The 16,222-nt window shown below is 39.8% G+C and overlaps 1 protein-coding gene across 1 annotated transcript; it reads right to left on the bottom strand.

The window, feature by feature from the left end:
• Positions 1 to 9,418: 9,418 nt before the first annotated feature.
• On the bottom strand, positions 9,419 to 13,247 carry LOC104998425 (small EDRK-rich factor 1). Its single transcript, XM_010853573.1, has 3 exons — positions 13,063 to 13,247; positions 11,955 to 12,063; positions 9,419 to 9,685 (listed from the first exon to the last, which is right to left on the bottom strand). Exons 1-3 carry the CDS (start codon positions 13,067 to 13,069, stop codon positions 9,613 to 9,615), a joined length of 189 nt encoding a protein of 62 aa, XP_010851875.1. The 5' UTR covers positions 13,070 to 13,247; the 3' UTR covers positions 9,419 to 9,612.
• Positions 13,248 to 16,222: the final 2,975 nt, after the last annotated feature.

Genomic DNA, 16,222 nt, shown 5'->3' with positions numbered 1-16,222 from the left:
AAGGCAATGGCACCCCACTCCAGTGTTCTTGCCTGGAGAATCCCAGGGATGGGGGAGCCTGATGGGCTGCCGTCTATGGGGTCGCACAGAGTCGGACACGATTGAAGCGACTTAGCATGGCAAGGTGTTCCCATTTAAAGATGAGTAAACCGAGGCACAGAGCATTTACACAGCTATCTGGAATCCAGCATTCCTTTAACACGGCCCAGCCATAGCATTTGGCTTAATATTCTCCCAAATCTTCTTGTGACTTTTTGAACTTAAAACCATGAATTGTATTTTTTTTTTTAATCTTTGTGTTTACATGGGTCAAGCAGGTTTTTAGTTCTTTGTAGAAGCTTGCCCTATACTTTTCCAGTATTCCTTATTGAGCATTTGGACTTGCTAAATGGCTTCCATGTTCCTATTGTAAGTGAATTTTTTTTAAAATCAGGGAAATTTGAGGGCTCCCTTTGGCTTCTGTAGATACCAGAAATAGATGTATTTTTTAAACGCTTCAGTCATAATTCTCACAATGGCAATATGATGCAGAAGTTTAAACAGTTTGGAACCAGGTTTCTTTTAAAATTTTTTTAGATAGACTTTACATTTTATAATACTCATCATTTAAAAAAATTTGATGGCTTTTGGCTGTGCTGGGTCTTCCTTGCTGCATGGTCTTTCTCTAGTTGTGGCAAGGGAGCCTATTCATTATTTAAGGCGTACAATTTAGCGGGTTTTAGTATAGTCACAAGACTGTGCATTTCCACCACTAAATTGCAAAATGTTTTAATCACCCCCCAAAAGAAACCTTGTATCCAGTAAAGTCACTCCACATGCTCTCCTTTTCCCAGTCCCTCACAACCACTAACCTACTGTCTAGATTTGCTTGCTCTGGATATTTCATGTAAATGGCATCATATATGATCTTTTGTGCCTTTCTTCACTTAGCATGTTTTCAAGGAGGAATTAGCTTTAATTAGTATTTAATGGCAAGTTTCTTTGTTGAAAAAGTATTTCTACTTACCAGAAAATTTCCCCTTACTTGGTTCCTCAATAAAAATGAACTACAGCAATTTTTGTTATCAGAGAAAACATGTTCTTTTTTTCTTGATGGTGACATCCAGATTTGAATCACTATATGGATTTTACAAAGTTATTGCACATGATAGACAAAGCACTCAAAGCATAGGGTAGTGGATTTTCAAAGGAAACCATTTCATCCGATTTGAAGGCACTTATGTAAGTATTACATTTAACATCACAATCATGGAGGGTCCCAGGTCTGAGTACCTTGCCTGACACCAGGCAGGGGCCTCATACACATGGCTGAATGTGTAAGTCCCCCTACTGCAGGAACGGCTCCATTCTCTAAGGTCCTAGGACCCTCTTACAGGCTAGTCCTGGTGGTTCTGTCCTGTACACACAACACTCTATTTTCATATTCTGTTTTTCCTGCTAACAGCCCCTGTGAGCAAGTGTCTTCACGTTTTATCTCTGTTCTCATGAGGCCAGTTCAGAGTAAGTGATGCCTAAAAAGTGTTTGGTAAATCAATGAATTGTTTGACCCCATCCCAGCTTTGACACTTCTGTCAGTAGGCTAGTCTGCTGCTACTGCTGCTGCTGCTGCTGCTGCTGCTAAGTCGCTTCAGTCATGTCCGACTCTGCGACCCCTACTAGAGGAAGGTTATTCACAAATGTATAAATTGTACTTGCGTGAGAAAGAATTTCATTAAGTAGACCTCCAGATGTTCAAGCTGGATTTAGAAAAGGCAGAGGAACCAGAGATCAAATTGCCAACATCTGTTGGATCCTTGAAAAAGCAAGAGAGTTCCAGAAAAATATATGCTTAATTGACTATGCCAAAGCCTTTGACTCTGTCAATCAATACAAACTGTGGAAAATTCTTCAACAATGGGAATACCAGACCACCTTACTGGCCTCCTGAGAAATCTGTATGCAGGTCAAGAGGCAACACTTAGAAATGGACATGGAACAATGGATAGGTTGCAAATTGGGAAAGGAGTACATCAAGGCTGTATATCGTCACCCTGCTTATTTAACTTATATGCAGAGTACGTCATGTGAAATTCCAGGCTGGATGAAGCACAAGCTGGAATCAAGATTGCCAAGAGAAATATCAATAACCTCAGATACGCAGATGACACCACCCTTATGGCAGAAAGCAAAGAGGAACTGAAAAGGGACTGTTGGGCCATTTCTTAGCATCTGATCCAGTTGGTGAGGAAAGTGACAGCATTCCAAAGTAGGCTGTTGAAAGAAACAACTCTTTCCCAGTAACAGCTCTTTTGCTTAAAATTGCCTTCCCACTGTCACTGGAGCTGTTTTCAAGTTATCGTGAAATGCCAACAGACGGTGTGGGTTAACTTTAACAGTAAATCATGGCTTCATAGATTAATTAATTGCTGCACAAATAAGTTGATGTATATGCTTTTAAATCTTACATAACAAGAAGTAAAACAAGTCAAACCATTTTTTCTTTGAAGACCTAAAAAAACAGAGTGTCTCTGATGATCTTGAAAACTGTATACTGGCTTCAAGGCAGATTGTTCTGTAATTTGACCAACAATAATGTAGAACTTTTCATACATGTTTATAAAATAAACCTTAAAAGAAAAAACCTTAACTTCATGAACTGGAACCAGTCTTTGTGCATATGGCATTTACACACCAAAAACCTACATTTGGTGAATCTTGGAACTTGCCATGATCAAGTAGGTTACTCAAATGATTAGTGAACAAGTTTCCACTTAGGGTAATATATATCGGTATTGTCATGTACAACAGCCAATAAACAAAAGACCAAAACCAAGTAGTTCCTTTCACCTCATCTTCAGAGTCTATCTGAAGGATAGATCAGGATATTAGAGATGTGTCAGTGATTTGTGTACAAGAATGCTCACTATTAAAGCAGCAGAAATTTGAAAATTCCAAAGGATGTTTTGGAAGAATATTTGAATGATATTATGGACAGATAGTAGCATAATTCATAAATGACATAGATATAATCACTCATCCAATATGTAAAGTTTGGATTCATTTCCCTCACATCATACACCAAAATACATTCTGGGTGACTTTTTATAAAGTAACCTTTGGGATGGGGGAGATTTTAAGACAGAAATAAGAAACTATGCAAGGACTGAAAACTCAAATACCTTTTGGGGGTCAAGCAGGAAAAGGAGATGAGTAAAGAGTAAGCAATAAGGGGTGCTGGGTACTGTAATCAGTTAACTCAAGACTACCCCTCTGCATACCTCCGCACCCCCACTCACTCCACCTACTTCCCATCCTAAACAAAGGCATTCAAGTTCACAGTAAAAAATTTTAACATGTCAGGACAAGTCTGCCGGTTGTCAGTCTGCATCTTCAGTTAATAAAGAAACTACACATTTAAATCAAAAGTACAATGAGATATCACCTCATATTGGTCAGAATGGCCATCACCAAAAACCCTACAAATAAATGCTGTAGAGAGTGTGGTGAGAAGGGAACCTCCTACACTATTGGTGGGAATGTAAATTGCTACAGCCACCATGGAGAACAGTATGGAGGTTCCTTAAAAACTAAAAATAGAACTACCACATAAATCCTGTAATCCCACTCCTGGGCATACATCTGGAGAAAACCATAATTCAAAAAGATGCATGCACCCCAATAATCACTGGAGCACTATTTACAATAGCTGAGACATGGAAGCAATGTCATTGACCGCAATATGGACAGACCTAGAGATTACTGTACTAAGGGAAGTAAGCCAGAGAAAGATACCATGTAATATTGCTTACATGTGGAATCTAAGAGAAAAAGATACAAAGAAACATATGTACAAAACAGAAATAGACCCACAGACATAAAAAACAAATTTATGGTTACCAAAGGGGACGGGGGTGGGAGAGAGAAATTAGGATTTTGGAATTAATATATACACCCAACTAGATGTAAAATAGATAATGAATACAGACCTATTGTATAGCACAGGGAACTATGAAACTCAATATTTTGTAATAACCTATGAAGGAAAAGAATCTGAAAAAAATATACATGTATGTATGTATAACTGAATCACTTGGCTGTACACCTGAAACACAACATTTTAAATCAACTATATACTTCAATTAAAAAAAGAAACTAGGCATTTGATTATGTAAATAACTGACAAAAATGACGTAAGTAAAATGAAAGGACAATAATTTAGAAAATATTTGTAACAAGAAAAGTGAATATTCTTTAATATATATAAAAAAAGCTTTGTCAAATACAAATAACAGCAAAGTAAGCTAGTCATAGAAGAAAAAAACACAAGAGCCAATAAATATTGAACAAATGTCCAAACTCTGGAAGCTCTGAATTCAGTCTGCTTGGATTCATATTCTTAACCTGCCACTAACTAGATGGGTGACCTTGGGGAAAGTCCTTAATCAAAACCTCAGTTTCGGGGCGGGGTGGAAAAAAAAAAACACCTCAGTTTCCATAAACTCTATAAAAATGAACATAACAGGACTTCCCTGGTGGTCCAGTGGATAAGAATCTGCCGGCCAATACAGAGGACACAGGTTTGATGCCTCAGTTCAGTTCAGCCACTCAGTTGTGTCAGACTCTTTGTGACCCCATGGACTGCAGCACACTGGGCTTCCCTGTCCATCACCAATTCCCGAAACTTGCTCAAGCTCACGTCCATCGAGTCGGTGATCCCATTCAACCATCTCATCCTCTGTTGTCCCCTTCTCCTCCCGCCTTCAATCTTTCCCAGAATCAGGGTCTTTTCAAATGAGTCTGTTCTTTGCATCAGGTAGCCAAAGTATTGGAGTTTCAACTTCAGCATCAGTCCTTCCAATGAATAATCAAGACAGATATCCTTTAGGATGAACTGGTGGATGGTTGGATCTCCTTGCAGTCCAAGGAACTCTCAAGAGTCTTCTCCAACACCACAGTTCAAAAGCATCAATTCTTCCGTCCTCAGCTTTCTTTATAGTTCAACTCTCACATCCAAACATGACCACTGGAAAAACCATAGCCTTGACTAGACAGACCTTTGTTGGTAAAGTAATATCTCTACTTTTTAATATGCTGTCTAGGTTGGTCATAGCTTTTTTTCCAAGGAGCAAGCCTCTTTTAATTTTATGGCTGCAGTCACCATCTGCAGTGATTTTGGAGCCCCCCAAAATAAAGTCTCTCACTGTTTCCATTGTTTCCCCATCTATATGCCATGAAATGACTGGACTGGGTGCCATAATCTTAGTTTTCTGAATGTTGAGCTTTAAGCCAACTTTTTCACTCTCTTCTTTCACTTTCATCAAGAGGCTCTTTAGTTCTTCCTTGCTTTCTGCCATAAGAGTGGTGTCATCTGCATATCTGAGGTTATTGATATTTCTCCCGGCAATCTTGGTTCCAGCTTGTGCTTCATCTAGCCCGGCATTTCACATGATATACTCTGCATATAAGTTAAATAAGCAGGTTGACAATATACAAGCTTGATGTACTCCTTTCCCTATTTGGAACCAGTCTGTTGTTCTATGTCCATTTTTAAGTGCTTCTTGACCTGCATACAGATTTCTCAGGAGGCAGGTAAGGTGGTCTGGTATTCCCATCTCTTGAAGAATTTTCCAGTTTGTTGTGATCCACACAGTCAAAGGCTTTGGCATAGTCAATAAAACAGAAGTAGATGTTTTTCTGGAACTCTTGCTTTTTTGATTATCCAACCAATGTTGACAATTTGATCTCTGGTTCCTCTGCCTTTTCTAAATCCAGCTTGAACATCTGGAAGTTCGTGGTTCACATACTTTTGAACCCTGGCTTGGAGAATTTTGAGCATTACTAGCATGTGAGATGAGGGCAATTGTGCGGTAGTTTGAGCATTCTTTGGCATTGCCTTTCTTTGGGATTGGAATGAAAACTGACCTTTTCCAGTCCTGTGGCCACTGCTGAGTTTTCCAAATTTGCTGGCATATTCAGTGCAGCATCATCTTTTAGGATTTGAAATAACTCCATTGGAATTCCATCACCTTCACTAGCTTTGTTTGTAGTGATGCTTCCTAAGGCCCACTTGACTTCGCATTCCAGGATGTCTGGGTCTAGGTGAGTGATCACACTATCATGGTTATCTGTGTCATGAAGATCTTTTTTGTACAGTTCTTCTATGTATTCTTGCCAGCTCTTAATATCTTCTGCTTCTGTTATGTCCATATCGTTTCTGTCCTTTATTGTGCCCATCTTTCCATGAAATGTTCCCTTGTTATCTCTAGTACTTGTTTGATGCCTGGCCCGCGAATATTCCACATGCTGCAGAGCAACTAAGCCTGTCCGCCACAAATACTTGAAGCCTTAGAGCCCATGCTCAGCAACAAGAGAAGCCACCACAAGGAGAAGCCTGCACACCACAACTAGAGAGTAAGCCCTGCCCACCGCAGCTAGAGCAAAGCCTGCACAGCAACAAAACCCCAGCAGAACCAAAAATAAACATATACAGTTATATAATTATGTGTGTGTATATATATATAATATGCATGTATATGTATATACATATGTGTATATAAATGATCCCACAGGCCACAAGGCATGGTCAAAAAAAAAAATACACAGGATTTCTCTTATTCTTTATGAAGAATTTTATATGAATTTATAATTATCTCAAAATTTTAAAAAGATTAAAAAGACCAAGTACTTTATTTCAACAATGAATTCATTCAAGTAAGTGCCATAAAAATTAATCAAAAAACATTTTTTTGGATTTAAATTTTAATGATTAGTTACAACCTAGAAATCTTCCTTATCAATATCTATATTCTTTTGAAGATGGAAATTTTCTCCAGATTTTTGAGAATTAACGTTTAATTATTTATTGCCATGCCTTGAGGGCCTGTAGGATCTTAGCTCCCTCAAGTGACGTGTTAGTCGCTCAGTCATGTCCAGCTCTTTGTGACCCTGTGAACTGTAGCCTACCAGGCTTCTCTGTCCATGGAATTCTCCAGGCAAGAATACTGGAGTGGGTTGCTATTCCCTTCTCCAGAGAATCTTCCTGACCCAGGAATCGAACTGGGGTCTCCTGTATTGCAGGCAGATTCTTTACTGTTTGTTTACTAGTTCCCTGACCAGGGGTCAAACCATCCCTACCCCCCACCCCTGCCCACTTTGGAAGCTATGAGTCTTAACCACTGTACCAGCAAGGAAGTCTCAAGAATGAACTTTTGAAAAGTCCAAAGTCATTCCTCTCCACAGGATATTTTAGACATGAAAATTATTCATCTTTTAAAAAAGGAAATAAAGCGGGGCTTCCCTGGGAGTCCAGGGGTTGGGACTCTGCTCTTCCACTGCAGACGGAGTGGGTTTGACTCCTGGTCAGGGAACCAGGATCCTGCTGCATGCCACTCAGTTTGGCCAAAAAAAAAAAGAAAGGATGCGGATTCAAGCATAATAAGCTCTTTGTACTCAAGGCTTATCACTCTGTAAAGAAATTCTGGAGATAGAATTACAGAAATCAGACTCAAAGAATCTTTGTGGTACAATCAGTCTTCTTCATTATATCTTTCATTGGAATGTAACTTAAGCTGTTGTAGTCCTTTTGACCTTGTGAGCACCATCAAATAAAGTGGTTTTTTTTTTTTGCCATGTGGTATGTGGGATCTTAGTTTCCTGGCCAGGATCAAACCCATGCCCCTGGCGTTGGAAGTGCAGACCTCTAACCGCTGGACCACTAGGGAAGTTCCACCATCATATAAAGTTTTGAAGATGAAAGGTAACCCCCACAATAGAACACAGCTTTATTTTAACTGAAAATCTTTGTTAATATGAAGATAACTCAAGCTAAAAAACATGTTTGCCTTATTCGTATTAGAGACACTTAGGATTCCGTCCTGTTTATGGTTGGTACCATGGGTAAGTGACCTATCACAAGATCACTAGAACTATCATTAAGATGTTAGCTGAACTCTTGAAGATCTGTCCATTCATGTAGTGGTAGACGTAATAGATGATCAGTAAAAACCTGAATTGTATGATGTGAAAAAACAAATATTTGAGTAATATTTTAAAGTTATTCATCACTTCATGATATTTTTATTCTTCTTGCAATAAATATGCATGTTTACTTTAGAATAGAATGAGGTTTCAAACGTCAGTTTCTCTAAGTTAATGTATTTCCAAATTTAAAATCAAGTCACAAATTTTTGAAGAGTCTCAGAACAGATTAAAATGGGCAAATATAGATAATAAAGGCAGTGGATCAGCCAGTAAAAAGCTAGTATGAAGGTTAAAAACAAAAGCAACTAAAACTACAATTAGACGCTAAGTAATGCATAAAATAAAAAGATATAAAATATATCAAAAACATAAAACATAGGGTGTGAAGAAAAGGGAACACTTGTACACTGTTGTTTGGGTATGTAAATTGGTGTAGCCACTGTGGAAAACAGCATGAAGGATCCTTAAAATACTAAAAATAGAAACACCATATGACCCAGCAATAACACTCTTTAGAGTATCTGAAGAAAATGAAAACACTAATTTGAAAAGATGGACGCACCCCAATGTGCACAGCAGCATTATTTACAATAGCTAAGATATGGAAGCAATCTAGTGTCCAATCAACAGACGAATGGATAAAGAAGATGTGGTATATATGTGCGTGCAGATTCACACATACACGCAAATATTACTCAGTGATTAAAAAAAAATGAAATTTTGCCATTTGCAACAATGTACATGGACTTGGTGGGAATTAGGCTTAGTGAAGTCAGACAAAGACATTCCGTATAGTTTCACTTACATGTGTAAACAATTAGACTGCAATAAAAAATACTAACGTATCATAGGAAAAGAGGCACTCTTAGAACACTAAGAGTGAATCCTAATGTCAACTATGTACTTTGGGTGATAATGATGTGTCAATGTAGGTTCATTAGTTATAACAAAGGTACCACTCTGGCTGGGGATGTTCATCATGGGGAGGCTATGCATGAGTAAAGCCAGGGGGTATACCAGAAATCTAATAAATTTTGCTGTGACCCTAATTTTGCTCTAAAAAAATTAAGCCTATTAAGAAAGGCACTTATTCCAGAAAATTTTAAAGCTGTGAGTGAGTTCTTACTGAGACTTCATTTAGTTTACCTTCTTTTAGTTGTGGTTCCAAGTGGTTTGCACTATTTTGTAAATTCTTCAAGCAAACTAGTTGATTACAAAGCAAAATTAGATAAATGTATCTTAAATTCTGCTATACTATGTTATATATATTACTATAATGCTATATATAAACTATTATACTATTATATATTATAAAGTAGACTTTAAAGATCTACTTTAACAAAGTTTATGGCAAAGATTCTAGATTTGTATACATGATCCTATTACCTGATCATATTACCTTTCTAATAAATTATATAAATGCTCACTGCTGATAAAAAAAATAATGTTCACCAATATGTCATATGCATGGTTAGTGTTTTATTCTTTGAAGAGTGGTTCTGAAACATCACACTAAGTCAGGTTGAAAGGAAAAGTTTAAAATAGTTTTATAAGGATATAACATATGTACTGACTGTTCACTCTACAAAATCTTGATCATAGAGCTTATGATACACCTAGTTAGCAGTAGCACCCAGGTTTTCCAGATAGTCATTATTTCTCTCTTGTTTGCATAGACTTCCTCTCATTGGCTGCCTTCTGCTTTTGCTGCATGATCTCAGAGTCCCTATAACGGGGAAAAAGGCTGTAAGTCGTTACAGAAAAATTATGTTCTCCCTTGTATTCTATAATAATCCATTCAGTATCATAGAAGACAATTTAAAAGAAGATATACAGTTTCATGTCTTTCCATTTTCATGGGTGGAGATGGAATGAATGGGAAGGCAAAGAACAGAAATGCTTTGAAGTCTTATTTTGAATACAGTTTGTGTTCAGGTATGTGTGTGTGTCCTTATGTTTCATATATACCACACATCTACACATCATTTGACAAGAGGCAGTTATATGCAGAAATAATGGCAGTTATTCTTGGTTGTCAACACAGTTAATTCACTATAAATTTTTTCATGAAAGGGGCATTTCAGAAGTGTTCTAGTTATCTTAAATGATACCTAGGATTAGGACATAGATGTCATTATATTAAGCAATTCAGTTTCTTACAAGCCAAAAGCCAAATAGCTAGTGATGAAAAATGGATTACACTCAAGCAGGATATTCAGGGCATTTTCTTAACCCTTTGTGTCTCTGGTTGAACAGCAAGTACTAAGAACTAAGACCAAACTACCTGGGCTGGATGGTCCATGAGCCCATATTAAAAACATATTACACCACTATATATTCAACAGTTCCAATGTGCCAGGCACTTTGCTGGCTCTGAATTAAATCCCACAACAACTTTGAGTTATTGTCTTTATGTTTCAGGTTAAAAAGTTAAAGGCTTAGAGCTAACTCATCTGCCTCAAATCATAAAAACCAAGGTTTGTCCAGTTTCAAAGTCGAGGCTCTTTCCTATATTGTCACTGCATATTTCATATTAGGCTTTAATTCAGGATAAGTAGCTCTGTCCATGTCATTAAGACATTTCTGTAAAGCCAATAGCAAAAATAAAGAATGAGAAGGAAGGAAAAACAAGACAGTTACCCAAAAAAAATGAGGTATCCTGAATAAAAAGTTACTTTTCTGTTTGTGACCAAACTCTGCTGTGTTTGCTGTATGACACTAGTAGTGTTATTGAAGTTCAGAGCCTCACTCTCTCATTGCATGCATTGAGGCTAATACTGCTTTTCATGATTGTAATGAGTAGAGGTTGATATAGAGCACCTAGCACAGAGCTTTGTAAATAGTGGGTAGTCATTATGCAGTGGCTATCACTAAGCCACGCTGTACTAGGTCTCCCAACAAAAATATGATTTCAGCGTTACTGACCTGTATCACTCCGCTGATTAGTTCACCTCTACTCCTATCTAAGCAAATTTAAAGCAAAGCTTATCACTTTAACAATAAATGTCACAGAAAATGTGAAGTGGTAATTAAGGGATTCAACCTCATTAAACTCTGGCTGTATATCAGAATCACCTAGGGAACTTTTAAAGTCAGGTTTAACTTAAGTATAATAAAATGTACTACGTAGAGCACCTTTCTGGGGGCTCTGTAGCATGGTGGCATACGGGATCTTAATTCCAGGACCAGCACAGAGTCTTAGCCACTGGACCACCAGGGAAGTCTCCCTAAAGCACCTTTTAATGTCCAACCCCAGACCGATTAAATCAGGACTGGGTGTAAGGCACAGGTTTGAGCAGACGTGAAGGTTTCCCAGGTGGTTCTAATGTGTAGCCAGGCTTGAGGACCGCAGAGAAGCCATAATGAACCCTGTGTCATCAATTATTCACCTGATCTCCAAGTTTCACATGGACAACAAAATTTGATTTTAGAAAAAAATTAAATTTTGCTAACTTTTTTTAGAAAAATGAATGATTTTCCTAAAAAACCCTTAAGCTGTAAAGTATTTCTGTAGCAACTTTATATTATTTGTCATTTATAGTCATATATCAAGGCTGTATATCTGCATTCTCTCCAATTCAGTGGCTTCTGAAGATATAACTACATATACTTTGTATCTTTTTCAAAAGAGTTATCAATATAATTGGTGACCTGTCATACAGACAAGTATAGGCAGGTTGTCTGCTTTGAAAATGTTTATCCTTAGCACCTAACAATGCTTTGCACACAGAAGCTAAATGAAATTCTTATGGTTGTTGTGGAGTTGAATGAAATTCTCTGCAAGACAAATTATAGCTTGAGAGCTTCAAATTCTTCATCCATGAGTTGGGATAATGACTACCCTACATAGTTTTAGTATGACTGGCACATAACTGATAGGCAACTGTTACCTGTTCCTGCAGGTTAGGCCTCATTCTACTAAGGACTTAAAAACTGCTTTTCATTCTTCAGAATGAAAACTTCTGTGACTTGAGAATACCTTCACTATCACTTACCGCTGCTTCCTCTGAGAGGTAGTCAGGCTATCCTCTTTTCTTTTTCCCTTACTAATTTCCTGGGATTTCTTCATATTTTTCTGGCGGGCAAGTTCTCGTTGATTTCCACCTACAAAGAGAAACAGCCATGTTATTTTTCCATCTCCAAAATTGATAATTCCATTCTAGGGCTCTTATTTAAAAGGATTTGAAGTTTGCCTTTGACAAGATGAGCCAGCAGAGTACTGCATGGAAAGGTGTTTAGGGATCTGACGACAAGAAGGAAGCTTAAAGGTAAATACTTAAGGTCTTAATAATATTATGGTACCCGTTAAGGTGCTCCCTGACTATAAATACCAGACCTCTTAAAAGAAGCATTCCAATGGTCTGTCTATATGGACCAGTATCCTAAAATAAAGTCTGGCTTTTTGAGATGAAGAGAGAAAGATCCATACCACAGATCATATCTCGCACACATTTTGTTATTTTTAGTCGCTCAGTTGTGTCCAACTCTTTTGCGACGACTGTAGCCCGCCAGGCTCCTCTGTTCATTGGATTTCCCAGGCAAGAATACTGGAGTGGGTTGCCATTTCCTTCTCCAGGGGATCTTCCAGACCCAGGGATCGAGCCTGTATCTCCTGTATTGGCAGGCGGGTTCTTTACCGCTAAACCATCAGAGAAGCCCTCGCATAAGTTGGCCCATTGTAATTCAACCGTTAAGCGAGCAAATACAGCTGCTTCCAAGACAGTACCTTCCAGAGCCAAACAAAGAACTAGAGAGGAGACCCAGTGCTCGTTAGGCCTCAGGACTTTAAGTAGTAAGTACCAGCATAAACCACCTCCAGACCTAGGACCTCGCTCCCTGGGATCTCCACACACCTCACCTCCGGGGAGGGGTTCCTTACGTGTCAACTCGCCCCAGTGAGGCGGACACCTACCTGCCGGACCTTTCAGGCCGGACCAGACTCCAAAGCCCCTCTCCCTCCGCGGACTAAAAACCTGGTCCGCGTAGCTGCTAGACCGAAGGGGTTTCACCAGCCTGCCCCTGCCTCCTCGCCTGCCACGCCGCGGAGCTCGACTTCCTCGCAGGACACTCCCCGCCGCTTTCCCTACCCGTCCGCACACTCACGGGCCATGATGACAACCGGACCGAGCCTGGAAGAGAGCGACTCGGAAAAGCAACGACCGCCTCGCACGCTCAGCCGCCGTCCCCACCCGTTGATCTGGAAGACTAAGCCCTCGCCGGCCCCTCGCCGGGATACGCCTGGGCTCTGCCGGCGGCTCCGCCCACCGAGACCCGACAACAGCCGCCGGCGTGGCCGGCGAGCGACTGCGCGTGCGCGGCCAGGGGGGCGGGGCTGTGCTCTGCTGGGGCTCCGAAGCCGCAGCTGCCAGAGTAGCGCCGTAGGTTGGTCTCAGGGTTCTCTTTGGCCGTGCAAGTTTGGTAGCGTCCTGAAAGCGGGTCCTTGAGTCTGAGAGATGTATAGGCGTTTGGGGATTTTCCCCTCTGTATCCGGGGCACTGGGGCTTCACTAGCCCCCATATTTTTGGTAAAGACGTAAACACAACAGTATCTATAACTTTTTCGACAAAGAACGTTAGTTTTTTTGTTGTTGTTTCACCGCATCCCATTGTAGATGCCGAACAGAGAGAAGGGGGACAGAACAGGTTGAAGGTTAATTGTGAAAGGCAGTGTTGGCCCTTTACATCTTTTCCTTCTTTATTCACGCACCAAGCCTCAAGGTAGGCTTGTGCTGTGCTGTGCTTAGTTGTTCAGTCGTCTCCGACTCTGCGCCCTCAGGGACCGCCATGGGATTCTCCGGGCGAGAACACTGCAGTGGGTTGCCATGCCCTCCTCCAGGGGATCTTCCCAACCCAGGGATCGGATCCAGGTCTCCCAACATTGCAGGCGGATTCTTTACCATCTGAGCCACCAGGGAAGCCCAAGGTAGGCTTATTTCTCATTTTAGGAAAGAGGAGCCTGAGACTCTGAGACCAGAAGCGCAGACCTAATAAGTAGGGACTGGTAGAAGTGAGATTCAAATTTAAAAAGGACTCTCAAAGTCTCTTCATTTCCCATTTGATCCCAGTGCGCTTGTCACGGTGGATAGTACTTTAGAGTTCTGTGGATCTGTGCTTGGGTTGTGTGATGGGGAGAGAGTGCTAGGGAATGCAGTCTTATCACGAATTCAAAATAGCCGAGAATGTAAGTTATGACCAACCTAGATAGCATATTAAAAAGCAGAGACATTGCTTTGCCAACAAAGGTTCATCTAGTCAAGACTATGGTTTTTCCAGTAGTCACGTATGGATGTGAGAGTTGGACTATAAAGAAAGCTGAGCACCAAAGAATTGATGCTTTTGAACTGTGGTGTTGGAGAAGACTTTTGACCGTCACTTGGACTGCAAGGAGATCCAACCAGTCCATTCTGAAGGAGATCAGTCCTGAGTGTTCATTGGAAGGACTGATGTTGAAGCTGAAACTCTAATACTTTGGTCACCTGATTCGAAGAACTGACTCATTTGAAAAGACCCTGATGCTGGGAAAGAGAAGGGGACGACAGAGGATCACCAATTCAGTGGACATAAGTTTGGGTAAAATCTGGGAGTTGGTGATGGACAGGGAAGCCTGGCGTGCTGCAGTCCATGGGGTTGCAAAGAGTTGGACACGACTAAGCGACTGAACTGAACCTAAACTTACATAAAAGCCATGGAGCATTTGCCATTGCTAGAAACAGACATGGATGATTGGTGCTTATTTTCTTTGTTTATTCCTCTATTTCAAACTGAGAAATGTGTAGAGTTTGTCTGGACACCCTAAAATCACCCTATTTTTTAAAAGTTTTTAATTTGGAAGGTTTCATATATATAAAAAAGTATAGAACATACCATGATGGACCTCTAAGTATATATGACCAAGCTTCAACAATTTTTATTTCACCTCATAAAAACTACTTTTGAGGGTTCTGGATGTGGAATGTCTGGATATTGAAAGCCCAGCTTTCCCAATGAGTAGGTGTGTGAACTTGGGAATGTTATTTCATTGCATTAAAGCTTTCTTACCTAAAAATTGGGGAGGTAATTGTGCCTCCTTCACTCATCGAATGAGTATATGTGAAGTGCTCAGTGCCCAGCACGGGAATGCACTCACATGTTAGTTATATTTGTCATCATTCTTTCAACCTCCCAGAGCCTTTCCTGCTTACCATTGTCCCTGAATCCCACTCGTCCTCCTCAGTACTCCTCACAGGCCAGGTGTCTGTTTCCACATAGAGTCCTCTTCTGCAGTAACTTGAGCAGGGGGAAAGATTGATTTTTCTGGCACTTTATAGAGATAAAGAGATCATCTAAAAAGGAAGGAAGGGGAGTTTGGGATTAAAGTTAAGTGGTAGAGTTGTTTCTGTGTGTGGTCTTAAGAGTCTAATTGAGTTTTTTCTTTGTAGCTACAACTATAGTTATTGAGTTGCAGGGATACACATGATATATACTATGTATACAAGTAATATGTGTGTCTGCCAGACAAACCTGGGGACTTTTAAAATTATAATACTGATAAGACTACACCAACTTTGATATGTAAAAATATCTTATGATTTTATCTTAAATAGTAAAATTGAATCTGACTCTAGTCCCATCTCTTTACAAATAGGAAATTAAATCCTAGTCATTTTTTACTTCTTTACCCGCAGAATTGTGTGAATACCATAGACTCTTAGGTGAAACAGAACATTAGGGGAAAGGTCTGGTGTCTTCAGTGTATACCAGAATATGCTGTCCAAAGCTGTATGGTTCTGGCGGTAGCTCTAAGATTTTTGAGATATCTTCAGCAGGGGTTATTTTTGTCAAGTCCTTGAGCTGTCTTTCAGGATTTTCCACAGTTTATTGTGATCCACACAGTCAAAGGCTTTGGCATAGTCAATAAAGCAGAAATATATGTTTTTCTGGAACTCTCTTGCTTTTTCGGTGATCCAGCGGATGTTGGCAATTTGATCTCTGGTTCCTCTGCCTTTTCTAAATCCAGCTTGAACATCTGGAAGTTCACGGTTCACATATTGCTGAAGCCTGGCTTGGAGGATTTTGAGCATTACTTTACTAGCGTGCGAGATGAGTGCAATTGTGCAGTAGTTTGAACATTTTTTGGCATTGCCTTTCTTTGGGATTGGAATAAAAACTGACCTTTTCCAGTCCTGTGGCCACTGCTGAGTTTTCCAAATTTGCTGGCATATTGAGTACAGCACTTTCACAGCATCATCTTTCAGGATTTGAAATAGCTCCACTGGAATTCCATC

The sequence above is a fragment of the Bison bison genome, unplaced genomic scaffold (assembly GCF_000754665.1).
Source record: "Bison bison bison isolate TAMUID 2011002044 unplaced genomic scaffold, Bison_UMD1.0 scf7180017864329, whole genome shotgun sequence".
Classification (NCBI taxonomy): Eukaryota; Metazoa; Chordata; class Mammalia; order Artiodactyla; family Bovidae; genus Bison; species Bison bison.
This window is presented reverse-complemented; position numbering and strand designations above follow the sequence as displayed.

What these genes read in the sequence shown, in the direction of transcription:
- LOC104998425 (XM_010853573.1), bottom strand. An exon ending in ACCTCTCAGAGGAAGCAGCG is followed by an intron (nt 9,686 to 11,954) that starts GTAAGTGATAGT and finishes TCCCCGTTATAG; the next exon opens with GGACTCTGAGATCATGCAGC.